The 27115-nt window shown below is 36.5% G+C and overlaps 2 protein-coding genes across 11 annotated transcripts in view; both read right to left on the reverse strand.

The window, feature by feature from the left end:
* The window catches only part of CPLANE1 (ciliogenesis and planar polarity effector complex subunit 1), a 60906-nt gene extending 57334 nt beyond the window's left edge, over window positions 1-3572 (reverse strand). For 8 of the 9 annotated variants that reach the window (XM_063181323.1, XM_063181325.1, XM_063181320.1 and 5 more), the window contains exons 1-6: window positions 3380-3572; window positions 3060-3211; window positions 2131-2266; window positions 1826-1945; window positions 796-1022; window positions 346-452 (exon numbers count right to left, since the gene is read on the reverse strand). In XM_063181323.1, the coding sequence (XP_063037393.1) occupies window positions 346-452; window positions 796-1022; window positions 1826-1945; window positions 2131-2266; window positions 3060-3140 (671 nt within the window). In that variant the 5' untranslated portion in view covers window positions 3141-3211; window positions 3380-3572. The remainder of the gene's footprint in view (window positions 1-345; window positions 453-795; window positions 1023-1825; window positions 1946-2130; window positions 2267-3059; window positions 3212-3379) is intronic. The other variant, XM_063181317.1, reaches the window with a different exon arrangement.
* A 4199-nt stretch (window positions 3573-7771) lies between these two features.
* The window catches only part of NUP155 (nucleoporin 155), a 28780-nt gene continuing 9436 nt past the window's right edge, over window positions 7772-27115 (reverse strand). The window contains exons 13-36 of one of the 2 annotated variants that reach the window (XM_063179894.1): window positions 26858-27028; window positions 25699-25809; window positions 24728-24822; window positions 24113-24201; window positions 22747-22809; window positions 21714-21773; window positions 21465-21615; window positions 20569-20635; window positions 19695-19813; window positions 19363-19466; window positions 17975-18108; window positions 16036-16227; window positions 15270-15408; window positions 14490-14625; window positions 13907-14060; window positions 13542-13646; window positions 13291-13445; window positions 12732-12861; window positions 12356-12469; window positions 11765-11885; window positions 11201-11311; window positions 10287-10423; window positions 9548-9648; window positions 7772-8332 (exon numbers count right to left, since the gene is read on the reverse strand). In XM_063179894.1, coding sequence (XP_063035964.1) covers window positions 8194-8332; window positions 9548-9648; window positions 10287-10423; window positions 11201-11311; window positions 11765-11885; window positions 12356-12469; window positions 12732-12861; window positions 13291-13445; window positions 13542-13646; window positions 13907-14060; window positions 14490-14625; window positions 15270-15408; window positions 16036-16227; window positions 17975-18108; window positions 19363-19466; window positions 19695-19813; window positions 20569-20635; window positions 21465-21615; window positions 21714-21773; window positions 22747-22809; window positions 24113-24201; window positions 24728-24822; window positions 25699-25809; window positions 26858-27028 — 2898 coding nt within the window. In that variant the 3' untranslated portion in view covers window positions 7772-8193. The remainder of the gene's footprint in view (window positions 8333-9547; window positions 9649-10286; window positions 10424-11200; window positions 11312-11764; window positions 11886-12355; window positions 12470-12731; window positions 12862-13290; window positions 13446-13541; window positions 13647-13906; window positions 14061-14489; window positions 14626-15269; window positions 15409-16035; window positions 16228-17974; window positions 18109-19362; window positions 19467-19694; window positions 19814-20568; window positions 20636-21464; window positions 21616-21713; window positions 21774-22746; window positions 22810-24112; window positions 24202-24727; window positions 24823-25698; window positions 25810-26857; window positions 27029-27115) is intronic. The other variant, XM_063179895.1, reaches the window with a different exon arrangement.

Here is a 27115-nt window from a genome sequence, read left to right on the forward strand (position 1 = left end):
CATTCTAACATCATCATGCAAAAAACAATGAAACTAAAACTCATGTGTCAACAGGCATACATAACTAACCACATAGAATGACAAATATTCCCAGTGTTATCTAGGTGTGAGATAATAATGAAGTATGGAATATGTAAATAAATGCTGTTGTATTAAACACATTTTACAAGGGACATGTAAAGGACAGGAGAGAAACATCCATACATAAACATAAATAGGTGCTTATAACTATAGGTTAATGGAACATCCATGTAAATGTGTTCAGTTGCATCTCTGAATCCCAGCTCTAAAAAACTAATTAAATATTCCTGATGCTGCTGTAACTTCAGATATCTTTGAACTTACCTAACGTTTTTAAAGGTATTTTCATGCCATCGAAGAATCAAAAATGTGAGCACCAAACACTCGCCAGAGTAAAATACAAAAGAACACAAACAGCAATCACCTAGCACCTGTAAAAAAAGAGAACACGATCAAAACATCCCCAAAAGGATTGTCATACACAAATTTCTCTTTAATTATCTACATATTTAGATCAACAGCTATTACAAATCTGATTAAATAACACAATGTTGTCATCCAGAAATGTAAAGGCTAGCAAGAATGTAAGTGGGCCAGAAACTCTGATCTGATCCAGTATGGCTATTCTTACATTGTCATCAAATAGAACATGAACTGAAATATTAAGCCTATGCAAAATGCCAAAGAGGCAGACATTGCTTTCAAAATTCACTGCAGCTTTTAATTCTAATTTAATTAAGAAATAAAATTATTGCCTTGGGGTTTATTTTTTACCTCATTTTGTATGAATGCAGCATCCACTCCAATTTCTTTTTCCTCAGTAGAAGGCAATATGACTGATTCATCAGTTAAAACTTGTGTCCAACGCCCAGGAGAGTTTTTACCAAAGGCTGTATTTTCATGCTCTGTACTCTCCCACAAAAAGGTACATGCTGTAGGAGTAGTTAACAGTACCTTTCTGCCATCTCCAGATACATACAAGTACAATCTCATTAAACACTCTGGAGGAAAAAAAAAACAAAACACAACAATGTGCCAGGATAGTTTCTGTTCCTTTGTTAGACATAGAATTAAAAAGAATAGAGAATGTAAATTTCTCTTCTCATCTATAACTAGAAATCCAAGCTGTCCTGTTAAGTATCTGTAATTTCCAGCTTCACGACTGACAGCAGGCTTGGGCAGCAGTAAAGTCAGATGGATGTTCATGTCTATGCATCCTATGAATTATCTTTCCCACAACACTCAACCATTAGAGATGTTTCCTGGGACAGCCTAAGTGCTCTACTATGGATTACTTTTAGCTCTTAAGATATACTACTGATCTTCCCTGAAATGACAGAATTTCTTGTGCAAGACTTAACTTTAGAAGTTGGTACCAGTGATGCTATCCAATACAAGAAAATATCTGATACTTAAGTTTCCAAATACGTGTCTGTATTTTATTCTTTCCAGCTAGCATTTGCCATAAAAGCCCACCCAGAGAATCAGCTTCAAATTATCCATATACTGTTTACATCAAATCTACATCTGCCCTAACTGATAACCTAGTCAGGAATGTTTTACAGTAAAAAACTGACCATTAAAAATACACTTACAGTATCTGAAAATTAACTATTTAAAAGGGATTACTAAATTAAAAACCTGTATCACTCAAATGACATTTGCCAAAGTTTAGCTAGCGAACAATTATACAAATGCAAAACAATGTAAGAATACAGTTTTGCTCATTTAATAACTTTTAAAGAAAGGAAAATAACTTTCCCTTTATTCCATTTTTTCACAGGATTAATTGAAAAAAACCTACCTTGTGCTCCTGCTACTACTTTTTTGGACTCTTCGATTGCTGGTACAATTTTCAAGCAGTCCTGATCTTTATTCCAAAGAAAGAGCTCTCCTGTTGCAAGTATTCCTGCCAACCAAGCAGCTGTGTTCATTGGGGGAGAGAAGTTTTGAAGGATATTACTGTGAAGTTACTTAAAATTACTTCTCTTCCATCTTAGCCACAGTTTTAAGTGAACTGGCAGATCCTTTAGATATCTGCCTTTTCACACTGTTACAAATATAAATAAAATAACCTGAGCTTATTGTACGTAAGATGTTATACTTAACCATTTCCTGATGTTGTTAAGACAACCACATTTTTCAACAATGACTGCAGTGAAGGGATTTTCTTCTTTGTCTTCCCTGATGACAAGTTAATTTCATTTATATGTTTGCCATCTAGAAGAAAAACAGCCTCTTTTTCCTATTGAAAGAATAAAAAAAGCATTTAATTTTTCAAAATTCTGTTTTCTACACAGACGTACAGAATCATGCAGAGAAAAAATATTAGGGAAAAATAATTTTAAAAAGTACAATAAGGCAGCAATTGTCATACTAATCTCATTCTTTGGCATATTTGCTTTACAATAGATTATATCCAGCATGGACCTACAGTGATGATGAATTTGATTCACAGGTTTCAAAACACCAAACTCATCTTACAATCACTATGAAAAAGTTGTTCAAAGTACGTCTGCTAAACTACCTGCTAAAACTGCAAAAATTGTACATTAGCTATCTTGTCCTATACTGTTTAATTTAGTGAGATAATTGTCAGTGACTTCAATAGAAAAGAAAATCAGCATTAAATTGCTACCTACTTAAATTCAAATCATAGAACAAAAAGATTTAGTTTGATTTTATGAAAGAAGTCTAAGAAGTGTGTCTTTCAAGAGATGCAGGATGAAATGAGGAAAAAGAATCATTCACATTTCCCACAATATATTGTAAAAAACGTTATGAAAAACTATAACCATCAAAACACCAGTCTCATCTAAGCTCTTCTGAGCCTTTGGGGTAGGGGAAAAAAAAGGCTCTGCAAAGTTTCCCTGAGAAATTTTAAATCTCCAGACTCAGATCAGTAAGATAAAAGTAATTTATTTTATAACTCTTAAGGTTACTTATAATACTTCCTGAGGTTGTTTTTAAACCCTCCTAAAGCAAATGGAAGTGCAAAGTATTATACAATTAAAACTCAAAGAGTTTTTTACACCTACCTGTCCAACCCATGATATGCGGGGCCATGGTTTTCTTTGCTTGATACACGTAGAGACGAGCACATCTAGCTTAATCTCCATTCCAACTAAGCCTCTAGGTAACCATTATCCAGAAAAGCAAATAGTGGCTTTTCCACGCATTTCTAGAGAAACTGAAGTAAAAAAAAAAAAAAAAAAAAAAAAAAAAAAAAAAAAAAAAAAAAAGAAAAAGGTTTGGTTATCTGGGAGTAGGTGCAGAGGAGAGGAATTCCCCACATGGACGGAAAGTCGTGACCATGTCTGGCAGCTTCCTGCTAAACACAAAGAGAACTGATGCTAACCCGTACTTCCAAACTATCTTCCTCGGGCAGCTCACGGGCGATGCGCTGCTCAGCGGAGCGGGTCACGCTCGCTCAGAAAGAGTTGAGAGAGAGAAGCCGCAAGTACATCGTTAAGAACTCCACAAATGCACAAGACGTGGAAAACGTCCTGCAGCCTCGCCCGGCGGGAGATCGGGAACCGCAGGGCAGGGGCGCTGGCCTGGCGCGGGGACCGAGGGGCGGCACAGGCTTCCCCCGCCGCCGCCGGGCGCCACCCGCGGCAACCGCGCCGCCTGTGCCCGGCTCAGGGCGGCCCCCGGGGCGGGCTCCTTCCCCGGGGCAGAGCGGCGGGAGGAGCTGCGTGCCCGGACCGCCGCTGGCCCGCCGGAGCCCGGCTGCTGAGGGGGCCGGGCCCGCCGCTGCCGCAGCTTCCGGGCCGGGCCGGCGCAGAGCGCAGCCGCGGCCCCACCCGCCCCGCGGCTCCCGGCGGGACGGTGCCGGCGCTCAGGGCCGCCGCCCTGCCCGTGTGGCCCGGGCGGGCTCAGCACTCAGCTCGGGGGTCCCCCCGCATCTCCCAACATGCCGGCTTGGCGAGGCCGCTGGGAGGCTCGCTCGCCGTCCAGAAAGCCGCCGACATCCTGGCTGTATTCAAAGCAGCGTGGTCAGAAGGGAGACGGAGGGATTCGGCCTCTCTGCTCTGGTGGGACCCCACCTGGGATGCTGCATCAGCTCGGGGGTCCCCAGGACGGGAAGGACATTGGACCAGTTGGAAAGGATCCAAAGGAGCGTAGCGATATCAAAAGCCAGAGCACCTCTCCTATGAAGATAGGCTTAGAGAGTGTGCTTGTTTAGCCTGGAGAAACTTCTGTGGAAACCTCATTGAGGCAAATCAGTACTGAACGGGGGCTTATAAAATAGAGGAAAATGGGACTTTTTGCAAGGGTATGTGGGACAAACAGGAAGAGATTTAAACTAAAAGAGACAAGATTTACATTAGATGTTAGAAATCCTTTGAGAGTGGGGAGGGCACTGGCACGGGTCACCCAGAGGGAATGACGATGCCCCAATCCCTGCTAACGCTGAAGGCCAGGTTGGATAAGGCTCTGAACAGCCTGGTCTAGTTGAAGATATCCCTGCATATGGCAGAGGGGTTGAGCTATTTAATCTCTAACATCCCTTCAAACTCAGATAATTTTAGGGTTCTATGAATACTCATGTGTCAAGAAAACAGACTATTGAAACTTGATGATCAACACAACTCCCTCAGTGGGGAAAACCAGTCACCATGGATTGCCTGTGGCAACAGCCCACAGGGAACAGAGCACACAGCAGTGGCTGTGGGGGACAATTTGCATCAGCATCAGTATTTGGGGATGAGGGGCATGAGTAACAGCAGGAGACATAGCTGTAAGAGATCCGCGTTCTCTATACAATTCAGGAATTACTGGAATTCAGGTTGTCCTGGTTTCAGCTGAGATAAAGGTAACTTTCTTCCAAGTATCTGGTACAGTGCTATGTTTTTGATTTAGCAGAACAATGTTGATAACACACTGATGCTTCAGCTGTTGCACCATAGGTACTTACTTACATAAAGGAGTTTTCCGTGTCCTGTGCTCTGTCACCCAGCAGGTACACAAAAGACAGGAGGGAGCACAGACAGGAGGGTGGATGTGAACTGGCCAAGGGGATTTTCCACACTGTGGAACGTCATGCTCAGTATATAACCTGAGGCAGTTGGGTGGGAGGAACCCGTCACTACTCAGGGACAGGCTGGGCACCAGTCAATTCATGATGAGCAACTGCATGATGTCTGTGTTTCTTGGTTTTATTCCTCTCTTTCTGTTACCTCCCTTTTGTTATTATTGCTTTACCTTTTTTTCAATTATTAAACAGTTATGTCAGCCTATGGATTTTACCTTTTTTCCAACTCCCCCTATCCTATGGAAAGGGGAGTGGGAGTGAGAAGTGGCTGTGTGATACTTGCTAGATGGGGTTAAACCACAACAAGGTGAAATACAAGTAGGGTAAGCTGTCACTATATTTTATCACCTTGAAGAAATACCCTTGATTTGCTTAAAGCACCTGTTCTTTAAAACTCCCCCTTGTTCCCACCTTCTGCCACCTCTCCCTAATCACTGTCTTGTTTGAAAGCTACAGAAGAAAAAAAAAGTAAAAGATACACTGATAATATTGTTAATGAGCAATGTTTCACATTCATGTTTGCCTGTTACTTCCCTGTGATTACCATCCTTCATTTAATCTACTGCATTAACCCACCCTTCTCCCCTCTGATCCCAGTTTTCCACACACCTCCAAATTTAAATAGGGAAACAGAACCTATCCTTTCTCCATCTGAGAGTAGACCAAGTGTTATGAAAATAAAAGGTTATGTTTATTCTGGAATTACCTGCTGTCATCTGAAAAATATCAGAGGTAACTTGTGATACAAGTGATTGTACTTGTGATTACTTTGAAATACAACTACTTTGATAAATTTGCAGTATTTCCAGAGGAATCCTTATTCCATTAACTGGAGAAAAAATCCGAAGAGCTGAACTTCAAGTCTGTGATTTGTGTCTGTGCAAAACTTTTCAGTTATTTTTCCAAATCTGAAAATAGAAATCTGTCTAGTAATCACAGATTACAGAATGTGGCTGAACACAACATACTTTTATGTAAATACTGAAATTTAGTTAAATATATCAGGCAAGATTTTGGACATTATTTGTGTGAACTGCACTAACAAGACCAGGGTAAATGCATGGTTTCCTTGGTATGAAACATAGCTTAGCGGAAGGTAACTTCTAATACTTAAAGATGCCCTATTTTACATGGAAAGAAGCAAATATTTTTCCCAGGACACACAGGACTACTTTTATTTAAATACTTTTAAAGTTTTTAACACTGACAAAGAAGAAAAGCTTATTCTAATATTTCACCACTTTTTTCATCTAACAAGGTAAAAAAGAGTTGTATTTTAATTTTTATATTACATCAATGATTTGCTGGCTTAAAATCACCAGAATGTATTTGGTAGTTGAGAGGAAAAGAAATGTACTTTAAGCAAAATTTCAGAGCAATCCTATTTCATAATAAAGGTGCCGTAGAGCACTCAGCAAGTGACAAGCAGCAAGATTGATGCCCTTGTTCTCCAACGCTTTTCATTCCTGTTGTCTGGACAAAGGCACTTTGATGGGGGTCCCATGGCCTTGAGAGGCACTGGGAGGAGCAGGGTGAAGCACTGGAAGCATGCTGGGCCTATAACCTAGAGGCTGATGGATTAAAAAAATCCTATTCCAATGGATTTTTTTGGTCTTCCATGGTGTACAAGACCTAGCAATCCCCAGGAACAAGAAATTGGGCAAAGGAAGCTAGGGACCAGCATGGCAGTTTAGGGAACTGCTGATCAGACTAAAAGGAAAGAAGTAAGAGCACATATAATGGAAACTAGGACAGGGAACCTGGGAAGAGTATAGAGAAAGATTGGTTATGTAGGGATGAGGTAAGGAAGGCTTTCCAGAAGCTGGAACTGAACCTGGCAAGGGACATAAGGAATAAAAAGAAGGGCTTCTACAGGTATGTGAACTAGAAAATGAAGGCCAGAGAAGGTGTAACACCTCTCTGTGATAAACAGTGATGGAAAATTGTTAACTGATGAAGGCTGAGGTACTCCACATTTTTGCTGCAGTCTTCAATGGAAATCTGTCTTCCCACACCTCTTGTGTTGATGGACAGCAGGATGGCAACTGGGGGAGCAAAGTGCTTCCCACTGCAAGGGAAGATCAGGTTCATGATGACCTGAGGCACCTGAATTTCTCTAAGTCTGTACAGCCTGGTGAGATGCATCCCAGGATCCTTAGAGCATTGTCTGATGTAGTTCCCAAGCCACTCTCCATGATAACTGAAAAGTCATGGCAGTCAAGTGAAGTCTCAGGTGACTGAAGAAAATGTATCCATCTTTAGAAAGAGAAGAAAAAACAACCTTGGTAACAACTAACATGTCAACCTCCTCTCTCTGCCTGGGAAGATCATGAAACAGGTTCTCCTAGAAATTGTGCTGAAGCACCTGGAGGACAGAGAGGTGATTTGGGACAACCAGCACAGCTTCACCAAGGGTAACCTTGCATGATCAACCTCGTAACCCTCATGACTGAGTGACTCCAACAGTGGATAAATGAAGGGATACAGATGGTATTTGTCTGGACTTCTGTAAAGCCTTTCAGATGGTCCCCCACACATGTGTGTGAGATGTGAGAGAGAAGCTGCACATGCCCCAGCCATGGCACTCACAGCCCAGAGAGCCAAACCTGTCCTGGGCTGCATCCAGAGCCCCGTGGGCAGCAGGGAAGGGAGGTGATTCTAGGTCTGAATACAATTTGGTGTTAGTGTGCACGTAATAAAAGTAGACAGAAGTAATTTTTTGACTTCTTTATTTATTTTAAAAGATACAACATATTAAGATGGAATAGGGGAAATAATTTGCTTTCCCCCATTATTTAAAACAAAGAAAAAGAAAATATTTTTGAAATATTTTTATCCCCATGGCAAAGATCACACAATGTATTTAATTCAACAGTATAAAAAAAAGCTTTCTATTGTTAAAAAACCTAGTAGTAGTAAAAGAAACTCCATTTGTCACATTTACATTCTACAATTTGTAGATACTTTTAGGAAGCGCATGAATACAGGCCACACATTTGATAACCATGGCAGAAGAAAACTCTCTCAGGATTTTCTTTCTGAGGATTTGTTTGTTTGTAATTCAGTGCCAACATTGGAGCCTTTATTTCAGTTTCTATTACCTGCACTAATGATTCTGTTCTTGTATTAGACAATCAGTGAAGCCGTTCTAACTTGGCCTGTAGAGATTTAAAATTCCCAATGGTAGTCTGCACCATTAGTGTGGGGCTCATAGACTGAAGCTCAACCAGGTAGCAACTAACAGCATCCAAGCAAACATTTGTGAATCGTCGCCTGCAAACAAAACACAGAATAACCATGAGCTCCTTTTTAATCCTGTATCTCAGAATTCAGCTGAAGTAGAACATGAGCATTCTTTGAGTTGCACTGGAATAGTGGATCAGTAAGACATCTGTCAGCTACTTTTAAGTATTTAACTATTTATTAAGAGAAATTAATTTTTGAAATCTAATGCCTGTGACTAAGGCATAATGGAAAAATAGATGACTTATTACTATTTATCTGATATTAAATACTTTAAAAGCATGACACAGTTTATAGCAATGTGAAATATTTAGATACTACTATAGATATTATTATGGTCAATGTATAAGTTATTAATGTAGCTAGCAGTTTAAATGTCATAAATTATAATGAAATCTCAATGTATTATTGAAAGAAGTATTAAAATCAGGCAGCATTCACTGAAGTTGTAATAGAGTATCTAAATCAACCAACCATAAAAGACCAATAAAGTGATAAAAGATAGAAGTAAACTGTATGTGAACAGGGGATATTTTATGTACATTTTTCAAAAGAATCAGCAATATCTATGTTTAGAAGCGTTATCAAGACTTTGTGTAGTTCTGGTTTTTGTTTTTGAGACAAGATAGTTCTGACTGAAGTTCATATAGTCTATTCAAATAAAAATTGTCAAAGGTAGAGGTGATACGCAGGCAACTTTTTCAAGTACTTAGCTATCTTTCTCGCTAGAAACTTTTTCTATTATTACACCTAAATTTCTTTCTGATGTGAATTAAGCTGAATTTCAGTCTTGAAGACTGATTCATCATCAACCTCTTATAAACAACTGGGGAAGATCTATCCCAATGTTTAGTCTTCTCTTTCCTAGAGTAACTTAGAGCTTCTAGAATTTGTACATGAAACACTTCACTGTTTCAGTTACAAAATGCCCAATTTGTGTTTTCCCCCACTTTCACGCACTGCAACAGATTTGTCTGAACTAGTCCTTAAAGTATATTGCCAAAAATGACAAAATAATCCTCTCAGTTCCTCAAGTATCTTCAGTGATGTGACGAAAATTACCTTTGTGGAAGTAGTTTAGTAGGCAGACTTCAACAAGTTTCTACCAAATGGTTTTGAATAACAAGTGTTAGGAATAAAATATTAATTTCACCCTAAAGAAGAAAAGCTTTGGGAATTGCTAGAGTGAAGTATTTTAGAATATTTTATGTTTCACTATTCATTAGGATATAGCTGTCCTTTTACCTCATAGGTACTCTGCTTGGATCCTGTACATATCCTGACAGTAATACATGAATACACTCCAACAGGTGCAAAGGCTTTTTCATTCGACTCCAATATGGATCCTAAAAATCAAAAACCACAAACCACAAAATATTAAGGACAAAAATATGAAGGAGACAAGACAAAAAAAGTGTGTCGTGTGTACAGGAACTGCCAGCTGTGCAAGTATTCATTTATTGTATCAAGAAAGTTAGTTTAACAGGAATTCTACTTTCATCTATATTTAGGCCTACATTTAAACATTATTTTAAATTATATAGTAAATATACATAAATTTAACTCAGTTTTCCATTTCCACAAAGTCAAACTTCTTTGCTTATTGCATTAATGGATCAGAGAAGATTTAGTAATACAACAAATTTTAATCATTATTAAGAAACAAATAAAATTAATATACTCAATATATGCTGTTCCTTCTGCAACACAAGAATTCTAATCCTATTTTATCCTAAACTAGTTCCAGATGAACTAAAAGAATTAACAAATTTCCTCATCATGCTCTGGTACTGAAATTAATAAAATCCACAGATTTTATTCACAGGGAGAAAATGCAGCTTTTTAAAAGTCTTTGAGGAAAGAAAGCAAAGTTTTGAATGTATATTTTGTTATATCCTTCCTTATATTATTTCATGTTTCCCATTAAAGAGAGACCTTGATAATAGTTGAACACAGAATTTTTATTTTGTGCAGTTTTCCTTACCCGTGCTTTGAACAGCTGGTCATACACTTCAAGCAACCTTGGCAATGGCACTCCAATTTCTTGCATGATGTATGTTACAAAACCTACATCCCAGTTCAAAGTGCAGACTTGTTGCTCTAGAAACTGCACTAGAAAATCTGGAGGACATAAATGAGGGAACATTCAGATTCCAACTTGTTACTGGGAGTCTATGAAACAAAGGCATTTAAGAGTAATTTACTATCAGCAGTGCATGGCAAGGATTACTCATACGTAGTACTTTGTTACCATTTTGCCTTGCAACTATGCTGTTGAGAAAAATTCAGTAACTTTTGTTAAAAAACAAAACACATACTATGACTACCTTTGCTAGAATGGCCGGAAGCTTGTTTAAGTGTCTCTAACAATTAACAGTGTATTGGTCAGCACAAAATGTTCATATTTAATGTTAGTTGCACATTATTTTAGTATTATAAAATAAAAAAAGATTTACTGCTGAACAATATATTTGCCAGGTTTTTATATAACAGCACACTGTCAAAACATATGAGCGTCAGAAAATCAGAAATTCTAAAAACTATCCAGAAATCTCCCGAATAACTTTCAGAATCTACTTCAGATGGCCGATGGTTCATATAGAATTTCAAGAGACAGCAGATAAATGTGCTTGCTTAAAATCTTAAATGTATAAATACACATTTTGTACTTTGTGCTTTGATGCAAACAAACTTTACTACTTTCTAAAATGGGATCTGCACAGCCATCCAAAAATAACTGCTGCTGCCACCTAAACTTCATTTATTTCCCATTTCTTCTGAGATTAAAAACTGAGAAACATTTCTTAGTTTAAAATTTTTCTAGGAGTAAAATAAAAAAAAGCTGAAACTCATCCATCAAACACATATGCTTATTTACTATGCAGGCTAACAACTTGCCTAAAGGAAAGTAGCGAGGTGTGCCAGCATAGATCTTTCCAAGCAATGCCAGTTTCAGACAAAGTGCTTGCATTCTGTCAGCAGGGCTCAGAGACACACTGTCGCTCAACTCTGGAAAGGAAAAGAAAATGCTTAGAGAGGACTTCAGGAAAAGTACCACATTTATACAAAATTACACTGAGGGACCTAAATTTATAAATAATAAATTAAAATCTTACACTCTTGTCAACAAAAAAATCAGCACATGGAAGTAAAAATACAACCTTTTCTGGTGTGTTTGCATGTACATTTTTAAGTCTTTATGCTTCTGTGGAGTTCCATGCAAACCTACTTAAACTACAAACAAACAAAACCACATTCCAGACCCCCACAAAAAACCCACACCACACAGCTTTTCCCTTAGATCTCTGATCAATGCTGTTAGCAAAACGGTAAACTTGAGCCCAAAAACCAAGAGGGGAAAAAACCTCCAAACAATCAAAAACAACAGGAACAGAGAGTGAATTACTAACTGATGGTAAAGGATGAGAGAGATATCACAACTCCTACTCCATTAAGACCTACCTTTTTCAATGATTTCCTGCCAGAGAGTTTGCACCAAGATAGGATCAGAATGACCTGCACAATGTATAATTGCAAGCTTACACTCCGAGAGCTTAAAAGGGTCAGCAAATTCTCCATACAGCTGAAAGAAAAATTACCAACCTTTACTTTTCATGTAGGATCAAATTAAATCTTAAAAATCAGTTGTTTCTTATTTTGTCTGACAGACTAGTAAATATGCAACATAACTGTTATCAACCACTAAATTTTTTTTTTGCTAACTTTAGTTTCATTTCTTAGAAACAACACTAAATTTTATATGAATTTAAAATGAAAACTTAATTGTCCATTAATTTTTTCTATGAGTGAAGAAATATAAGAGATGTCATACTGAAGCTAAACATATGAAAGAAAAAAAAAATACTAAAGACTGCAAGTATTATCTGTACTATTACAATACAGAAAATTACAGTCCAGGGTAACAGACATTGAGACCAGGAATGATAAACTGCCTATTACTTTTCCTAGTCAATATAGAATCATTCTTTGCAAAACATTTTTTCCTCCCAAAATTTGATAAACTGGACTTTAACACAAGGAAATTTCAATCACCTTGGTTATATCCATCAGCTCAGCATCAAGCTGGGAAATTGCATCTTGTACTGAAGAATGATGGGAATACTGCCGCTGTAATGTTTCTTGGATTTGAAGCTGGATCCTTGCAACCTTGTTTAAAAGGAAAATTCAGTATTTCAAGATTCAATTAATTTAATCATAGTTTAAAAATACACCCAGAATTAACTTTAGCTTATTTAAATGTAGAAATATTGCCACCTACACCATTAAGTCCATTTTCATCTGCCTAACTTTGCAGGATGAAAGCAAATAAATCCATTTATACAGAACTGGTAGTAAAACTGTTACGTGTCAATGAGACAAAGTGAAATAATGCATTTACAGTGTAACTTAGATTAGTATTTTTTCTTACTTCCATTCTCTCTTCTAGTTCATGTAGGAATTCACCATCTGCAGCTAAAGAGGATATGGCAGTGGAACTTTTGGCACTCAAAATGGCACGTGCAATGTATTCAAGACGCTGCTGAAGAGAAATTTCTGTGCTGCAAAATAAATATTCATAATAAAATGAGTACTTAATATAATTATTTGAGGGTTAGTTATATTCTAGCTAGACTCTGCAAAGTAATATGTGCCTTTTCCAGATTTTAGTAAATCACGCATGACGCAATCCAACCACATAGCCCCACCTTTGCTGCAAGCTCAGTTCTAGTGTACTTCTCAATAAGAACTGGCCACTTAATAAGTTGTAATTACAGGAAATACATTGTTAAGTAATGTATAATACAAAAATAAACAATATCACTGATTTCCAGTAATTGCCTATGTTAAAGCTAACACATCCTATTTTTAGTTTTTTTTAGAAAACCTCCTTTTTAAAATGTATTTAAACAAAATATTTTGATTTTGGTTTTTTTAGTTTTTCCCTAGTTACCTCAATATATGTACAATAGAGCACATGTAATTCATACCTATGGAGGTCAGCCAACTTGGCCAAGACTCTAGCAGCATTACTAAAATTTCTGTTTTTTTCAAAGTATCTCCAGAGTAAATCCATATAGCGGACTTTGTTTTGGTCAATCTTGGTCATCCGCACCAGATAGGGCTCCAAAAAGGGGGCAGTAACCTGCAGACATCAGAAAGATAACAGTTATACTCTTGCTCTTCCCTGCCTTTTAAGCATTATTACGTCTCCCAGTTCACTGTGTATAGACAAGCTCACCTGTAACAGCTTGTCCGCCAAGTCAGCTTGTATCAACCAATTGTAAAGTGCAATACTGAAGAGCTCATCTGTTGAACGCTGAGCCAGCTTTAGCATTTGTTCAAACTAAGGGAAGAAAAGGTCAGAACTGCTATTAGAAAAGTGGTTACATTACTTTAAGTCCCGAATAACTATGAGACAATACTTAGGTTCACATTATTTGCATGTCATAATTTCTATGGGTGCTCTAGATATTGAGGCCAATTCATGACAAACCTTCACTTCATTAAACTACTCCACAATTTTATTAAATTAATAAATTCTAGACCCCTTCAAATCACACTGTTCTCTGGAGTGCAGTCATGATTTTTTTGCGAGTTTCTTACATGATGTCCAGCTTCTTCATTGCTTAACATGTTGGGGTCAGATGACAGCACTGGAGGACCTGGCTTTTTGGGTACACTGGGAGACTGAGGAGCAGCTTTACTTTGATTCACTAACTCTTGAAGGGTGTCAGTGATACACTTGTAGCTGTTCAATCTGTAAACAGAGCAAAAGAAAATAAAAACCTCATAATTTTCATTGCAACTGTCTATAAAATAATTTTTACAGCTTTAAATCTTAGTAACTGTCTTTGTAGACAGTTACTAAGATTTAAAGGATATTGTCAGCTTATTGTCAGCTGGATGTCACAATCTGGTTTGTTCTTGTTCGTCTTTCTAAGAAGTACTTCTGTAGTCTTCTGATCACAATATTTTCTGCATCTATTACCCCCTGTTTCAGATTAAGCTCCTGCCATATTAATCATAATCAAGGGGAGCATGATAGGCAAAAATATTTATACTTTGTCCCTTATCATAAAATGCTTGTTTATTATTACCCTGCACTCCTTGCCTAAAAGAGCTACTTTCCCAGTCACATGAAATAAAGCACTTCATATAATCATAATAAATTGTTCTGAAAACTTGCCTTTCTTGAAAAGCTTGGAGTCCAACAACATCTTCTTCGGGTTCTCCATTTTTATAGAAATGAAGGCCAAGACCTTGGGGATCTTTCTTTTCAGCTGCTGTAAGAGAGAGCTCTACCACTCCCTCATAGAAACGCACTAGGAAAACCAAAACAAATATCACTGTTCATTACTGTATTGAATTCACAACAAAATGGTAAGTGACATCAAACATTTCTCAAGCAAATGCTACACTACTCACTCTGGTCCATATAATTTAAAATCTACACCTGTTCCCACCCTGTGGCATTTATATGCAAATTTGAAGTTGAGTTACATAGAAGTTACAGGGAAGTTACAGCATAATATATAATACTGTACAGAGGCCCATTTCTTAGCTGTTACATAATTTAAATGTATATATAACTGATATACCACACTAATTAGGATTCAGAACCATCTTTCAAACAGCATATTTTGTATAAAAGGTACCTGTAACACTCTGCTTACATAGAATCTAGTGAAATATTTCAACCACATACATGAAACAAATGAGAACTGCAATATGAAGTAAATACATGGGACTATTTCAATATAGAAAAGGATTTCTTGGTTGGCTTGTTAAATCTAGCAAGGTTTTAAAAAAGAAAAGGCTGGCACATTTTAAGATTTATTAAGCAATTGTTTATGGTAAAAAACTACAAAACTGAGTTGAAAGTTAGCAAAAATAAAAAACCAAACAGAAAAGATGGCATGAAAGCATACCATGAAATTATTCAGCATGATCAGTGATTGGCTCTTACCCTGCCTGTACTGTGCACAAACATTAGCAAGGTCTACTTGATTGCTGATCTTCTGGTACTCTTTTAGTGACTCCCTCAGCATCTTCTCTTTTTCCATTTTGCTTTGAGCTTGTCGAGATCGTTGAAGAAGTTCATTTGCCTAAAAACAAATAAAAAATGGAAATTATTAACATGAGCACATCACAAACAGATCATGGATACTGTCAATGAACTACTATTCTAAATTTCAAAGCTGAAACAAAATAAAAGATCATCCTCTCAAAAGCACTCTCTGGTCAGTAAGTTTCCAGCAGAAAGGCTACAATAGCATTAGAAAAGCTGAAGACAACCAACTGGTTTCCTGTTCTCTCCTCACCAGTTACTTGTTTCACATTTATTTTAAAAGTTTCAAAGACCTAAGTTCTTAAACACAATTGTATGCCACAAATTCCAGTAAACTGTGGAATGGACAAAAACCAAGATACTATGCTGAGAAAGACTGGAATAAGACAACATTTTATCAACATAAAGAAGACAGAGTTAAGATTAGAGATCAGATTTGAGTTAAGAGACTATGAAAGTAACTGCAAATGCATCAAATAATTTTTGTGTAATGTTCAGCATTAATCACTTAAAAGATGAAAATATGCCCACAACTTAACTTCATCTTCTTCTGCTTCTGAAACTACTTGAGCATAATAATGACTTACAAGCTGCCCAATGTATCTCATTTGTCTATGTTCTCAAGTTGTGTTTGGGTGCTGTAAAAATCTGAAAGTGCACTTACCTTTGAACACACAGCATCATCAGTGCTATAAAGAAGAGGGCAGATATCTTGCAAATGGGCAATGATTCCATCCACAGCTGCATTATCTCTGATGTAACAGTTTATAAGAGAGGCAATGAGTGCTCCAGTCAACTCTCTATCTCTAATCACCAAGTCTTTAAAAGCAGTAACCTTCAGCTGTTCTTGAAGCTCCTGAAGATGAGACAGAATTTTATTGGTTTACCAAATCTTTTACTTGACCCTGTTTAGAAATGTCTGAATGTTCCAGCAGCAAAATTAACTGTTTCTAAGAATTAAAGATACAAAACTCCGATGACTGCAATGTACAGCAGAGAAATACATTATTTAAAATACAAATTTTATAGCAGAATAAAAAAAAATAAAGCAAAGGCTACTACTAAAGGCCTTGCTGGATGCCTAAGAACAGTGAAAACTCCTCTTAACAGACTTCCTCTGCCATCTTCACTATGTGTCCCTCTGTTTCAGATCTCTGACAGTAAGAATGGAATTAACAGCTCCTTTTACTTCACAGGGCACTGTCAGAATGCATATCCTATGACACTGTCAAAGTTTTTAATATTCAGAACAATAAAAATGACAGATTCAATAAAAGCAGGAATATGGAAAGTTCGAGGTCTGAACTCATTATGCTTTTTAAGATTAAATTACACTGAAGGTCTCTAATTCTTTAAAATTAGAATATTTGCGCACATAATTGCCAGTAGGGTCTACGTAGGGTCTATGTGGTGTCTAGAGATGATACTAACAACATGATAATACAGCTACAAAAACTCTAAATCTACTGAAGACAAAGGAGAACATTTTATTTGTTAAACAGTTAGTTAGCTCCTTGTCCAACACAAATGTAAGTTGGACAAAGCTCCCCAATGCAACACTATGAAGAACAACAACTTCTTTGCCTCTATAAGGCTTTAAAATGATTATTTTTGTGAACAAAAAATACAACTTCTCAAACAATCCTATCACATTTTAGGAGAAAATGCCCACTATTCAAATGAATAGCTTTTTCCAATGATTGGCAGCAAATTTGACATCAGCAAAGGGTGCACAGCAGTAGCACCCTTTGTTCTACAAGTTTCCTTATTTACAAACCAGGAGTCTGAAAGAACTGGGATCATTTAGCCTGGAGGCTTAGAGGACAGTATGTGGGAACTTAATAATATTTTTGAGAAAGTATAAGGAATGCAGAGTCAGGTTTTTCTTAGTGATAACCAATAACACTGCACAATGGTAAAAAACTGAACCTAAGGAAATTACACCTGAATAGAAGAGAAATCTTTCTTGCTCTAGAAGTGGCTCAACACTGGAACAGGTTGCTCAGAGACACTGTGGAGTTTTCACCTTTATAGATATTAAAATCCTTACTGGAAACAGTTGTGGACGATCTGTTCTAGCTACCCCTGCTTTCAGAGTCAATTATATTATTACTCCCATTTTTAAGGGGACAGGTGATCTCCAGTAGTTCATTCCAACTGTTCTGTGGTACATTCTGGTACCCTACTTACACAGAAGAGCAAGGACTCTATTACCCCATTGCTCTCCATCTTTCACCAAGACTAAGACAAAGAGTGAATTCTACTTGGCTGGAATATGCTGGTCTATTCTTTTCAGAACATTCTGCAGAATGTGCTTAAGGTAAAAAAACAGTAATTTATAAATGAGACTCAGTATTAGTTATCAATTAAAGTAGAACAATTTATTGTTAGTGACTCTTCCAATTGCATAAAATTGACTGATTATGTCAATACATGTCAGTCTCTTAAACATTTGTGACCACGTATAAAAAAATTTGTGTGTAGTTTAAAATTCATATGTTTCTCAATTAATTTCAGTAACAATCCCTTGGGAATACTTATGTAGCAAAAGAAATTCAGCCGATTAGTACAAACAAATTTAAATTGCTTTCTCCAGATCTTACCTTCTGAAGCTCACCTACAGCAACACTGAATTGGTGCTCACATAGCAACTTCCATAAAGCCAGTGCCTGGCAGGTTTTGCGAACAAGCTGCTGGATGCCTTGAAGTGAGTTCTTCTCAGTTAGCTGTGCCTCAGCTGGAAAACAAGAGACTGTCAGCAAGAACTGTTCCACATGTTTCAAATAAGCATTTAAGTTTTTGAAGACTTTCAGTAACCATATCCTTAACTTTTTATCTTTTTTTCTCTTCCACTGCTGATTAATGCTGCCTAGCTCTCTTGGGAGATAAATGCCATGTTAACACTGCCCCAAAACAAATAACCCTCGTTAACATTTATTTCAAACTATGCAACAAAGGAATCGTACTCTCTGAAAAACAAGTATGGTTTCCTGTGCACTAGATTTACACATCAGTCTTAAATTTTTACTTTTGTTTCAATAGGTATAAATGTATTTCTGCTGAACATAAAAGAAATCAAATTAAACCCATACATATTCCCTTTTTGTTTGATTATCTGTATTTACTTGTAGAGAAAACAGTTACAATTACAGCTGTGGTCAATACTATCTACACTATCTTTAAAGCAACAACTACTCCAAAAACTACAACATTTAAATCTGGTAAAATGTATTATACGAACTGAAAGGATAATGTTTTCATACTTATAACATAGGCAGAACATAATTGCAACAATTTATGTGTTTGGGTGTCTACAGTTCACAAATGAGCTTAAAAATAATTACATTGTGTCATTCAGCAATCCGAAAGAATTAATGAACTCAGTGAAGAATAAAACTAAAAAAATAAAATTATTAAACATCTACCAAATCCTACATAGTGACTTACAGAAAATGTTTATATTTACACTATTAAAAGCCCAGGATTACACGCATGTGGACCACAAACATTCTCAATTCCATATATGCAGTAACAACATTTCCCAACTTGCCTGCAAGTGCTGGGCAAAAGCTGCACTATAAGAAGACAAGAATTCAAATGGGCTGTGTAACAGACCTGATATTTCTAAACAAAGTTTAGTTTCAATGACTGTACCTTTGGAAATCTGCACTACAGTAGTTTTTTATAAAGACATCATGCTCACTCATCTCATAAAATAACTGCTTAGTAAATCCTATCTTGTAAATATAAACGGGTTTGCAGCTACTAAGTACTGTAGTGAGGAGATTAAAAAAACTTATCCATAATGGAGAACATTAGGAAGGAAAAAAAAAAAGGAGAGGTAAGTGTGCAAAACAATGGCATGATATTTAACATAAAATTTGTGTGTAAAAAAGGCCTTTTTATTCAGATGATTTAACAAGAAAAGTGAGAAAGGCAATATCCAAATGCACCATTCCTTCATACTTCCTGCTCAAAAACAATTACATACCATGATATTTTCTTTGGAGTTCTTGCTGGACTTGCTGAGAACTCCCACCATCAGGCCGCATAAAACCCAGGAGTCTCTGCTGTAGATTGGCTGGTGTGCTGAAACTGCAATTAAAAAAACAAAACAAAACAAAACAAAACACTAATATGATTAGAAATGCTGAATCCCTTAAAGATTAATATAACAAACTAATTCTTAGCATCTAAATGTTGCAGCACGAGACTATACAAACACTTCAACTCAGCAAAACACCTATGGTAGTTTTTCAAAAGCTGGACATTAAATACCACATGTAAATTCACCGAAATTAATGAATTAAAAATTAATAATACCTTGGGTTTCCAAGTGCTCCTACTGTAGCAAATTGTGAATTTCTATCCAAAAATTCTTGTAAACCTTTTAGTTCTTGTAGTACACATTCCAGCATACGCGATGGAACACTGCTTTCTATCTGCAAAAGAAAGCAAACTTCTTTACAGAAAGTTGGGCTTTCACATTTATTTTTCAAAAAAAAATTCAGTTTTAAGCTAACATCACTGAAAATACAAATAAGAGGGTACAACAAATAAATTGTGTGCTAGTAACAGATCACAGCAACACAACATAATTATATCACATTCAGTGAGGCAGCATACATGTGAAGAGGCAGGAGTCCTCTGCAGATACACAGTATTCAAGATGCTACTTTCTTTGCCCCCGATAACTAAATCAGCTATGCTTCACTACTTCCAACTCTAAGCCAGAACAAGGATTGAGCACTGGATTCTATTAACAGCCACAGCCAGAAAAGACAAAAAATGAAACAGCAAGATATTAGTTAGGCAAATGATGAAAATTTTTTATGTCCTTCCACAACTGCAGTGACAATCCCAAACCACTAAAGCATTTTATTTTTAGGGTTTGTCTGGAGGGAGCATTCGGAAACCTTAAGTGGGTATCAACTAAGTGACATCAATAAACACAGAGAAAACTGGCCATTGCCAATTAAGAGCAGAGATTAAATTAGTTTGGTTTCTTAGAAAGTAATATTTAAAAGAAGAGCTTTAAAAGACAACTAATTATCAGTTAAGGGCTCAGTACTTAAGAAAACAATGACATGGCAAATAATGGGTTTTGTACCGAACAGTTTATAACTAAGAATGGAAGTTTAAAAGGACTTAAATACTAAAAGAAACTTTTAAGAACACAGAATAATCTTTTACATACTGCAACAATTTCTCGATTGCCACTTTTGAAAACTCTCTCCACGACTATACTGCCATCCCAAATATTTCTGCAAAACAAAAAAAAAAAAACAAAGCCAAGTCATTTAACCAAGTATTTTTGTAAGTCTTCTATGTATAATTTATTGAAAAAGAAATGGTAAAACTTTGAAGCTAAAAGTGTAAAAGGATTAATTTTGGATGAAAACTAAATATTCTAAAAACTAGGCATTATATAATAATGAATAGTGTAGATATAAATAATTAGCAAAATTCCAGATCTAAAAACTTTAATTAAATTAAATTTGATGCTTTCAAATACTATAAATAATTCCCTGGAAATACAGTGTAAACAAACAAGTCTCATAACAAAAATTTCTTTCCCAGTCAGCATGAAGACAGATCACCAACATATGCAGAACTCTGCTCTTGCTTGGGTTGTTTAGGGCTCAACTTCCAAGGTAAGAGAATCTTTAGTCATGCTTCATTGCTCTGACTTCTGATTCTGACTAAACATTCTTCACAGAAATTATTTAAATTAGGACTTTGATCTTTTAAGTCCTTCTGCATTTCTGTTTTTTCCTTCAGTAGTAGTTTAAAACACACAACTCATAGGTTTGAAAAATAAACCTGGAGATTTCAGAGTTCTGTTAATGCACTTGATTGCAGGCTTACTATCTAAGCAACTTTCCTGCCCTAGGGATTCATTGAATGTACTATTATTAAAAGAGATGCAAAACCAACATTTTATATAGACAGGTATTTCATAAATACAACACTAAAATTTACTACTTTCCAATTTAAAGGCTATTAATATCGAATGCACCACCTATATGCACATATTAGTGAAAAACTATGAAACAAATTGAGTGACAGAATCTCTTTTTACAAAGACCTCACCCTATAATCCGGGCAAAGTATATGCAGATGCCATTGTGTCTTCCAGAAAATACTATCTCAGGACCCATCATTCCGCTAATGGATGTACCAGGGTGAGACATGGAATTTCCAGCAGGAAAAATGGGAGTTGACATAGCAGGAGGTTGTATACCTAGGGTAAAAATAGGTAAATTTTACTCATTTCAATGCCAATGAAAAAGCCTTAAAAACTTAAAAATTATTAAATAAAAATAGAGAAGAAGGTGTTACCTGGCCCAGGTGTCAAAATGCTAGGATTAGAATATGGACTATCAACAGTCAAAGGGGTACCTAAGAAGGGAAAAAAAATAAAGGTAAGGTTGTGGAACACAATCCAAAACTGCCCCCTCCTAAATATATGCCGTAAAGTATCTGTGCAAAAGCAGCAAAGTTGTTTAAATAAAATACTTTCAATGTTTTGTTTATAGTAAAGTATCAAATTGCACTCACTTCTTATCAACCAGCACTGCACAAGTCAAATAAATGGATACAATTCCTTCAAGAGCCGTTGAAGCAACATGTTCTTCCCAGCATTCACGTGTTAATTTATTGCACACCATCTGTTGTCTGCACTGCATACAATATTGCCCACATATTTTTTTGCTGTTCCTCACCTTCTGAATGCCGAACACTTGTAGTATTACTTTTCATTTTTATGTGGGACAGATGTACAAACACTACAGCAACACTCAGCAACACTACTAACTCAAAACACTAAGTCTAAGGCTGTCCACAGCCTCAAGTTCAGCCATGAATACTTCATCTCTTCCTGTAAATTAAGTCTGGACAGCTAACTTAAGACATCAAAATATCAGGAGCATATATGGTCTTCTACAAAAATGTCCACATACCATTAGCAAACAAGGTGATGTATCACAGAAAAGGTAAAAAAAACTGGCACTCTCAAAATTTGGCTTTTATCAAAGGATACAATTTTGCCTAATTTGCTACAGTTCTCTCAACTTGGCAACACACAACAGCACAAAGGATAACACAGTGCCAATACGTTCTCAGAGCACCTCGTCATGTGTGCTAAAGCAAAGCACAGAATTGCAGAAAAGCAGCATGCAAATGCATGGCTAGACTTGCAACAGTGGGAAAAAGATGGAAATGGCACCTGGCCTTTTAATGCTAACATTATTGTTATGTTAGTTTCACATGCAAAATTATGAGGTGGTTGAATGAATTTCTGTCAGCAGTGTCTGACCCACCACATGGGACATCCACAACATCAGAATCTTAATTTCACATGACAGTTCTCTACCCTTTGAGCAAACCGAGAAAGTAGTAGGAGAAGAATGGTGCCATCTTCCACCTGGACCTGTTACTGAAGCAAAATGGAAACATCTGCTTTGATACTAGGTTTGAAAGAGGCATTTATGACAGAACGACAAAAATAAGCAAACATTTAGACTTGGGAAAACATATTTAGTCCTAAAATGAGTCTCCTTGTTGACTACAGAGCTTACTGCCATTTCCCCCACAACCTAATTTCACTCTTATTCTGCTCCTAGCACCTGTTCTTCCCATAGCTACTGTTCCCTCCGACTCAGATTTAATTTTACATTTTTATGCCTCGCCTCAGCTCTTGCCCACACTGTTACTGTTCCACACCAAAAAGGGTTGGAAAGTGATGCCACTAATTCATTAGTCATTCCTCTTTAGAGTTTTAACAGTAGTTAAGAATTCTGAAAAACAGGGTCAACTGTTTTTCCTCAATTTCATCCTAGTTCACAACACTTTTCTCCAACACTTAGGAATTTGGATACTTGTCAAAATATGGTAATGAAATGGAATTTTCTTGGATTCCAGGCAAACAAGTTTATTTCCCAAGTCTGTTGTGTAAAACTGAATGACATATGTCAGATGAAGGAAGAGCATTTTATACATTAATGAGTTCTAGATAAAAACAGTAACTAATTTAATTCAGTATTTCAATCACAATTTCAAAATCATCATCATCATCAATTTCTTTTTTAAAAACCTTTCCAATCTGAAATTGAGTAATGCATATTAAGGGACAGCAATTGTAGAAATTTAAGTGAATCTGAAAGTACAAAAAGACCTTCACTCCAAGAAGTACCAAGTTTTGAGGGGAAAAAATAAGCACTTTTCTCCTCTTTAGGTGGCACTGTAGACTGAAGCAGAAACCAAATGCTGAAGACAGAGCTTTTAAAGAGAGAAATCACTCCAAATGACTAGCTCATTTCTTGATCAAATTTCTTCTTCCTTCTCACAAGCAGTATCTGTAGAGGCATGGCAATGATAATGTAGGAAGATACTGTTATATCTACATAGCAACCAGCTAAGCTTCATGAAGTCTGAAATACATTATTGATAAGTTGTTCTTGAGCTGGTGAAATGACTCTGGAAGTAACAAATGTATACCCTCTTCACACTGTTCTTTAACAGAATATATGCAATATGGACACATCCTTTGAGAAAACGAAGCCCTCACTAAATCCAAAAATCACTAAAGAGAAATGGAAAAAGCTCTTGTCATTAACTAGCTAGTAAGTGAAAAACACAGTCTATTTCAGACAAAAAGAACACAAGTACTTGTGAGAAGACAAAACAACATGATCAAGGAAAAAAAACCTGTCCAAAATTATTAAATGCTTGCTACATACCTGGAGAAACAGGAGAACCCAAAATAGGTCCAACGTTGCTGGGAGGAGGCAAAGCTGATGGAAATCTCATTTGTGCTTCTCCACCATACCTAAAGTTTGCAAAACCAAAAATTCTCAACGTGAATGTCCTACACAGCTCATTCAAATTTCACGCCTCTGAGAATTAACAGCAATTCTGGGGTTCTTTTAAAATGGGAAATTAAAACCCCAGAACAGTGTTAAAGAGAAATTTACCAATTCCTAAGTTAGACTTATGCTTTAGCATCATTCAAAGTTTGTTTCTACAGGGAAGTGGAAAGAAGGGCACAGTTGAGATGACCCACGGTTGTCTTTCTATCATCCACAAGTAATTTCTATTAATCTCTATCCTATAGTGTTACATGAACACTTTGCTACGTCTTTCCTTGCTAACTCCAGAGTTACAATCCACATTTTGTCTCAGATTTTGTGATTGAATTTAATGAAGAACAACTATTCACAACCTACTGAAAACTGCTCACTGACTTTAACACCTGCACAAGAACTGGCAGCAGGTTAAAAAGCCTGTACACGTGTTTAGTGACCATAGTGATCCTAAGCATAACATTCAGAACGACAGACAGAATTAAAACTTACCTGAAGAATGCTCGAGTAGCCCAGGCAGATACTTCTCTATCATATGCAGCATTAGAACAGGCCAAAATAAGGCAAGTGGCACAGGCCTGATCCTCCTAGAGCATATACAATGTTAGTGTGGTGTCTTATATTAAGTTGGCAAGAAATGTAAAGAAGGTTATATTCCTCAAAAACTAAAATGGTAAATACTTACTGCATTATATTATTTAGAAGCTAGGGAAATCAGCTCTCCTGAATTACAGACAAGAAGTGAACCCTAGCAATTATTCCACTGTATTAGGTAAGATTTTACTATACAGTTTTTGCAAAATCAGTGCTACTACTGGTAGGGAATAATGCCTGACATTTAAATATGACTAAGATTCATGCAATTTCTACAAACACAAAAACATAAATTACAATTGTGTTTGAAGAAAAAACATTTGTAAAAATCAGTGTTTGCATATTCTAATAAGATGTTACAATAGCAATTATCTCCTTTCCAAGCACAAGAGAATAGATTACAATGAACACTCACTGCAGATACTACACAATGCTTGTCATATTGAAATTGTAATCCACAATAACCATGTTTCTGCTTGTTTCTTGTTTATCGTAAGCTGCTAATAAAAGAGAATACCCAGATCAAGTACACACATTTCTACTGGCCTTCAGAACCTAAAAATCCCTTGAAGTGATAGGAATTCAACTTTTTTAGAAACTCTTCTTCTCCTGCTCTCAGATGAACTTCTTTCGAAACTAAGAAGTGCACTACACTTTTACATAAAAGATGTAGGAATTTCAGGGAAAGTGAATTACACATTTGCTTTTAGATATCATAAAATGAGAACTTATTTCTCTATATGATATAGCTTTATGTAGACAAAAGAAAAATTTACCAATCACTTTAATTAAACATTGACCAGAAGGCTGCAGCAACAACGAAAAGGTGACAAGTCTTTCATTTTTCATAACACATGAAAAGCTCTTACCTGATGCAACTTGAAAAATCTCTCAATCTCCTCTCCATCTCCACCTGTATTGCTGACAAGCAGATGCCGCAGCTGATCAACAGGTCTGAGTTTATGAAACATAACACTTCCCTAAAAAGTAAGGCAAAGCGAGTCAGGCTAAAGTTGTCTTTACTCTGTTTCATCACAACACAGCCATCTCCATAACATTTATCTTTGGCATTCTGAGTCTTCCTCCACTGCACCACTGGATAAAAATGTACCTGGTGTCCAAAGCCCAGTTCCCAAGCACTAGTGAATCAAGGAAAGGCAGGCAAGTACTGCAATGGTTACAAACTCTCCATAAACTGAGTTAATTTTGCTATTCTTAGCCTAACACAAAGCACAGAATTACATTCTGCATATGCAAGTATATGCAGAAAATAAAGGCTTTGTGTAACTTGCAAATCCTGAAAACTGCTCGAAAGAAAAAATGCTTGAAGAATTCAAGGCATGAATTCCGACTTCACATTAATCACCTTCCCTGCATTCAAACTAACTACTGGAAACGGACAAATTAATGCCACTAACAAAACAGTTGCTATTAAACAAATGCAGCTTGCAGGTCTAGAGTTTGCAAGACATTAATATTTTAACAGTATTTTAAATAGCCTATTGGTCAAGATATTGAGTGCCAAAAATATTGCTATATAATCAGAAAAATAGGCAAGTTCACTTTCTTTCCTTTTTTTTTCCTTTCTTTTCCTTATTTTTTCCTAAAACCCGCTCAAAAAACCTTTTCTGGGACTTTTTCTATGACAAATAGGAAATTACTAATTCAAATGTCAATTGCCAACAATATTTACTTAAACTATTTTTCAGGGCAGACAGTGACTGTTTCAATTTCATATAACCAAAAGCATAACCAAGGCTAAAGGAACTTCCCAGATTTGTATCTGCAAGGATTTCTGGAGAGCAACAAAAATTATTAACACACTGTGTAAAAGAAGTTGATCTAAAACCTTTGAGTAAATTTAAAATAGGTACAGATAATTCCAGCAATCTTCTTCCTGATTCCTTTTCATGCTCAAAATATAATCCTGAAAACTAGTCTAAAATGAATCATGTACAGGTTTAGATGAAATGTCCAATTTCATACTTAATTCTTCTAGTAACCTGCGTCAAGAAAAGTAATACTCACTTGGGCTGAAAGCAGAACAAACTTCTTAGGTGGCAGCATGTGTTGCTGCACAACAACAGGTGAATCAGTTATGGGAATAATGTCTTTATTTAGTGGTGTTACAATCTTCTGAACTTTAAATTCATCAATAGCAGAAAGAGCCCAGGAATGTCCATCAACACGGGTCGTCATCTGAGAAACAGACAGATATTATCCACAGTTTGGAAGCAGAAATGGGCTTTGCACATCCATGGTAATATTTTACTATTTACCATTCAA

The sequence above is a fragment of the Melospiza melodia genome, chromosome Z, assembly GCF_035770615.1.
Source record: "Melospiza melodia melodia isolate bMelMel2 chromosome Z, bMelMel2.pri, whole genome shotgun sequence".
In the NCBI taxonomy this organism is placed as follows: Eukaryota; Metazoa; Chordata; class Aves; order Passeriformes; family Passerellidae; genus Melospiza; species Melospiza melodia.